Here is a 5,209-nt window from a genome sequence, read left to right as displayed (position 1 = left end):
GCAAAGGGGACAGGACGACTGCACCGTATTGAGGGGAGGATGGATGGGGCCATGTATCGCGAGATCTTGGCCAACAATCTCCTTCCCTCAATAAGAGCATTGAAGATGGGGCGTGGCTGGGTCTTCCAGCATGACAACGACCCGAAACACACAGCCAGGGCAACTAAGGAGTGGCTCCGTACGAAGCATCTCAAGGTCCTGGAGTGGCCTAGCCAGTCTCCAGACCTGAACCCAATAGAAAATCTTTGGAGGGAGCTGAAAGTCTGTGTTGCGCAGCGACAGCCCCGAAACCTGAAGGATCTGGTGAAGATCTGTATGGAGGAGTGGGCCAAAATCCCTGCTGCAGTGTGTGCAAACCTGGTTAAGAACTACAGGAAACGTCTGATCTCTGTAATTGCAAACAAAGGTTTCTGTACCAAATATTAAGTTCTGTTTTTCTGATGTATCAAATACTTATTTCATGCAATAAAATGCAAATTAATTACTTAAAAATCATACAATGTGATTTTCAGGATTTTTGTTTTAGATTCCGTCTTCCACAGTTGAAGTGTACCTATGATAAAAATTACAGACCTTGTCGTGCTTTGTAAGTGGGAAAACCTGCAAAATCGGCAGTGTATCAAATACTTGTTCTCCCCACTGTATATATAATGTTATGTTAAAAAAATAATTTGTCCAAATGGTTCAAAAAAGTTCTGAGAACGATCTTTTCAAAAGTCACATTTTTATGTTGTTTTTTTTTAAAGAACATTTATTCCCTTTTCAATGCTCAAGTTAATTTAATTATCCAGAAATATTATTTTCTTCCTCATAATTTATACTTGTTCATGTGGATAAATAAAAGCACTTGAGTCGGTCCGCGCGGGATGAGCGCGGGCCTCTCATAGCGACACCTCAACGGACACAGCCATCGTGAGTCTTGTACGACGTATTGTAGTAGTAAGTACATCGAACACGAGTCGGACAAAATAAAGAATACATTTCCAATCCAAATAAATGTTGAAAATAAATGAATTCGTCGCGCAGAGGGGAATATTTATTTATTTGTTTAAGAACGTGTTGCGTGCAATTTCGAGAGGAAATGTTTTCGCCATTTGATCGTTTCCTGTAGAACCTGTTGTTGTTTTTTTTGAACCATTGCGTGCGTAAAATAACCAATCAGCTTCCTTCGTTCGCTTTTCTTAAATACCTCATTTGCATATCAGATCACGTGCCCAGCGCCATGCAATTATTCTGCACGGGCGATCCATGTACTAAATGCATTCATGCCGCGACGTGCACACATATTTGCGCGGTATTTTACGTGGCAAAATGACGTCATAAACTCGGACCCGCACCGTACACCGGTACGTCCAGGTGCAAAACGAAGGTGGGCGGAAGCGCGGTCCGTACCTTGAGATGCTTGCGCAGAGAGCTGGGGTGCGTGTACGACTTGTCGCAGACTTTGCAGAAGTACGGCTTGTCGGACGTGTGCACGTGCATGTGCTTCTTGCGGTCGCTGCTGTTGGCGAAGCGTCGGTCGCAGCCGGCGAACTCGCACTTGAAAGGTTTCTCACCTGCACGCCAAACACACAGCGATTGTCACGTCACGCGTGTACCGTCGTCGGGCCGCGCAACACCTGTACCTAAGACGCGATGATTATGCAAATCGCAGCGGATCACCCAATCGCGGCGTTTTTATCGAAGCTGCGGGAAGCGCGTCGCGTGCAACAAACGCACGACGAATGCACGAATAAGGCAGTCGGTGCGGAAACGTGCACCGCCATCCGTGCACCGCCAAGCACAGCTCGAGGCGCAGAGCGTAAACGTGCCGCCTTAGTGCGCGTGCGACGTGCTCGTACATGGCACTGACACTTTGCTGCGATTACCGAGATGCGACTGCACTCGTTATGATTGCGTGCGTTCGCCATCGTGCATGACAGCACGTGTTGCTGAAAGCAGTGACGTCATCCGACGAGCACAGTGACGTGTACACCTTGTACACCATAGGATCGAGGAGAGACTCGAACCCTGTACCTGCACACGCATCCGAGCGACTACTGTACTGTACTGTACTCATACTGTAACATACTGTACCTCCAAATGAAACGTCCATTGCAAGTCACAAATGCAATAAATGATTCTTTCACATCTACAAGGCTGTGCATCACCTGGTAACGGTAACCTGGTAACGGTAACCTGGTAACGGTAACCTGGTAACGCCAAATGACTTCGTTACATAAGCATTCAAGGGGTATGACGTCATACGCACGCACGAGCCTCTTTGCACGTCATAAAGGTACGAAGCTACCTGCACGTCGAGGACGCACGAAGTTGCTTCGACGTCATAAACACACGAAGCTATTTTTTACGTCATAGGCGTCGCGACGTCTACTTGTTCTTTAACCGTGACGCAAGTCCACCATGCACGAAGACCGATGGTGCAAGGTCTCCGCTATAGGTGTGCGATGTGCGTTTGGGTCCCAGAGATGATGTGCGGCGAGCACGAAGCTGTGAACCCGAGAAACGAGAAACGCTCTCTCAATGAGCAAATGTGCGGCTGCACAATGAACCAAATTCAGTGTACGATTCCACTGTGCGTGCGGTGTACGAATTAATTATGCATGTAGTGTGCGAATCCACAGAGCACGTGCAGTGTACGAATTCACTGTGTGCAGTTTACAAATTCACTGTGTGCGATGTACGAATCAAATGTGAGTGTGTGGTGTACGAATCCACCGTTGTGTGCGGTGTACGAATTTGGAGTACGAATTCATTGTGTGTGTGCAAAATACAAATTAGCTGTGCGCATGCGGTGTACGAATCCACTGTGCACGTGCGCTGCACAAATGTGCTGTGCATGTGCGGTGTATGAATTAACTGTGCTTATGTGCTGTACGAATCAATGGTGTGCATGTGGTGTACGAATCCGCTTTGCACGTGTGGTGTACGAATCTGCTTTGCACATGTGGTGTACCAATCTGCTTTGCACGTGTACAAATCCACGGTGCACGTGCGGTGTACGAATCTGCTTTTCACATGTTGTGTACGAATCTGCTTTGCACGTGTGTACAAATCCACGGTGCACGGGCTGTGTACGAATCTGCTTTGCACATGTGGTGTACGAATCTGCTTTGCACGTGTGTACAAATCCACGGTGCACGGGCTGTGTACGAATCTGCTTTGCACATGTGTACGAATCTGCTTTGCACATGTGGTGTACGAATCTGCTTTGCACATGTGTACGAATCTGCTTTGCACATGTGGTGTACGAATCTGCTTTGCACGTGTGTACAAATCCACGGTGCACGTGCCGTGTACGAATCGCGCCAAGTCGACACGGGTTTGTTAACACGTCCCCTCGGGCTCGACGTACGTCGGCCATTCCATCGAATTAGGAGTGTTATGGGTCGTTTGGGTCGCGCCGATTTGTAGGGAACACTCAGTAATTGCACATCGGAGATGATCGTAAGGCCTCGGGGCGGACACGCACCTGTGTGGGTTCGCTTGTGGATCTTGAGGTTCTCGGAGCGCGCGAACACCTTCCCGCACGCCGGGAAGGGACACGGGAAGGGCTTCTCTCCGGTGTGCACCCGAATGTGGTTCACGAGCTTGTACTTGGCCTTGAACGACTTGCCCTCGCGCGGACACTCTTCCCAGGAACACACGTGGTTCGCCTGCTCGGGACCCCCGACGTGCTCCACACTCAGATGGGTCACCAGTTCGTGCATGGTGCTGAACACGCGGTTACACGCTTGCTTCTTCACCTGCTCGGGCTCGACCCATTTGCAGATGAGCTCCTGCTTGAGTTGCGGCCGCAGGTACCGAAAGAAGGCTCCCGCCCCCGCGGCGGCCGCGGCGGCCGCGTGGTGCGCGTGGTGGTGCGCGTGATGGTGCGCGTGGTGGTGCGCCGCCATGTTCATGTAGCCGTGGAGCGGCGCGGCCGCGTACGCATCCGCCCGAGGGGTCGACACGGGCCCGAAACGCTCGGCGCGCCCGTACGTCTCGTTGGCAAGACCCAGGCGGAGCTGCCCGCCCAAGAGGTGCGCGTTGGACCCAGGCGCGTGGTGCTGCGCGCCCGAGTGGTGCGTCTGCTCGTGCAGTCCGGGGAACAGGAGCGCATGGCTCGCCGAGTCGTATCCGCCTGCCGGAGCGAACACCCCGTGCTGGGGCCCGGCCGCCTGAGCCTCCCCGAACGCGCAGTTACGAAAGAGGAAGTCCGAGCGGGTCGTGCCTCCGAAGCCCGCGCCGTACGACGCCGCGGAGCCGTGGTGGGCGTGCGGGTACGCGGACCCCTGCGACACGAACGCCGAGGGTTGCGCCCCCGCCAGCTCCGAGCCGAGCTTGAGCGCGGTCGCGTCCCCGTAGCCGTCCATGGCGGCGTCTCTCTCGCAGCCCACGTCCCCCGTGGGGTAATGCCGCACGCCGCCGAAGCCCAGTCCCAGAGACGGGTACTGCGCCGTCGCCTCGAGAAGCATCGCCGGTGCGGGACTCGAGGCGCTCTCCGTGCGTCCGCCCGGCCACAATAACAAGAGTGGTGGGGGGCTCGTACGGGGAGGGGCGCGAGGGCTCACCCGCGCTCTGGCAACTTGAAGGGGCCGTGCGAAGCACGAGGCGCGCGCACCCGGCCCGGCGCGTCTCCACCACGAGGTCGCGGCCCGCGTGAGGATGCGCCCGAGACGACGACGGCGGCGGCGCCGAGCGAGCCAGATAAATGCGAGCTGCAGATAGGAGACTCCCCCTGATGAACGACACTTCAAAAGGGCTCCGATGTGGCCACGTGACCACGGGGCCTGCTCCTCATTGGTGGCCGCGACGCGTGCTCGTCTTCGGGGAAGATCGGCGACTTTGTTTTGACTTCTGATTGGGCAAATGGCCGCGCATCGCTCTCAGGTATAGGCTGATGCTCACGCTCTCTGTCTCTCTGTCCGTGTCTGTCTTTGCCTTTGTTTTTTTTTGTCTGTCCCGTCCCTCCCCGCCCTCATTCTTTCCCACGCCTCTCCTCCATTCCTCTCGCACACTCCTCCTGTCCACGACCGCGTCGCCTCCTCACACCATCGGCACATGGCGCATTAATTAATTCATTAATTACCAAAAGCGCGGGATCGCCGCCCACGCGGCAACAACCAAATAGGTGTCTCCTCAGCACGTTCGTGCACACTCCCGTACCTGCACGTGTCTCTGTGTGTGTGTGTGTGTGTGTGTGTGTGTGTGTGTGTGTGTGTGTGTG

General features: G+C 53.9%; 1 protein-coding gene across 1 annotated transcript in view; it reads right to left on the bottom strand.

Moving 5' to 3' along the window:
- Positions 1-4,911, bottom strand: part of LOC137428610 (zinc finger protein ZIC 1-like) — a 9,952-nt gene extending 5,041 nt beyond the window's left edge. Inside the window, exons 1-2 of the mRNA XM_078778068.1 lie at positions 3,473-4,911; positions 1,393-1,556 (exon numbers count right to left, since the gene is read on the bottom strand). Coding sequence (XP_078634194.1) covers positions 1,393-1,556; positions 3,473-4,457 — 1,149 coding nt within the window. The 5' untranslated portion in view covers positions 4,458-4,911. The remainder of the gene's footprint in view (positions 1-1,392; positions 1,557-3,472) is intronic.
- Between the last annotated feature and the right edge of the window lie 298 nt (positions 4,912-5,209).

The sequence above is a fragment of the Myxine glutinosa genome, chromosome 5 (assembly GCF_964187855.1).
Source record: "Myxine glutinosa chromosome 5, kmMyxGlut1.1, whole genome shotgun sequence".
Taxonomy (NCBI): Eukaryota; Metazoa; Chordata; class Myxini; order Myxiniformes; family Myxinidae; genus Myxine; species Myxine glutinosa.
The sequence above is the reverse complement of the archived record's forward strand: the minus strand, read 5'-3'. Positions and strand labels throughout refer to the sequence as shown.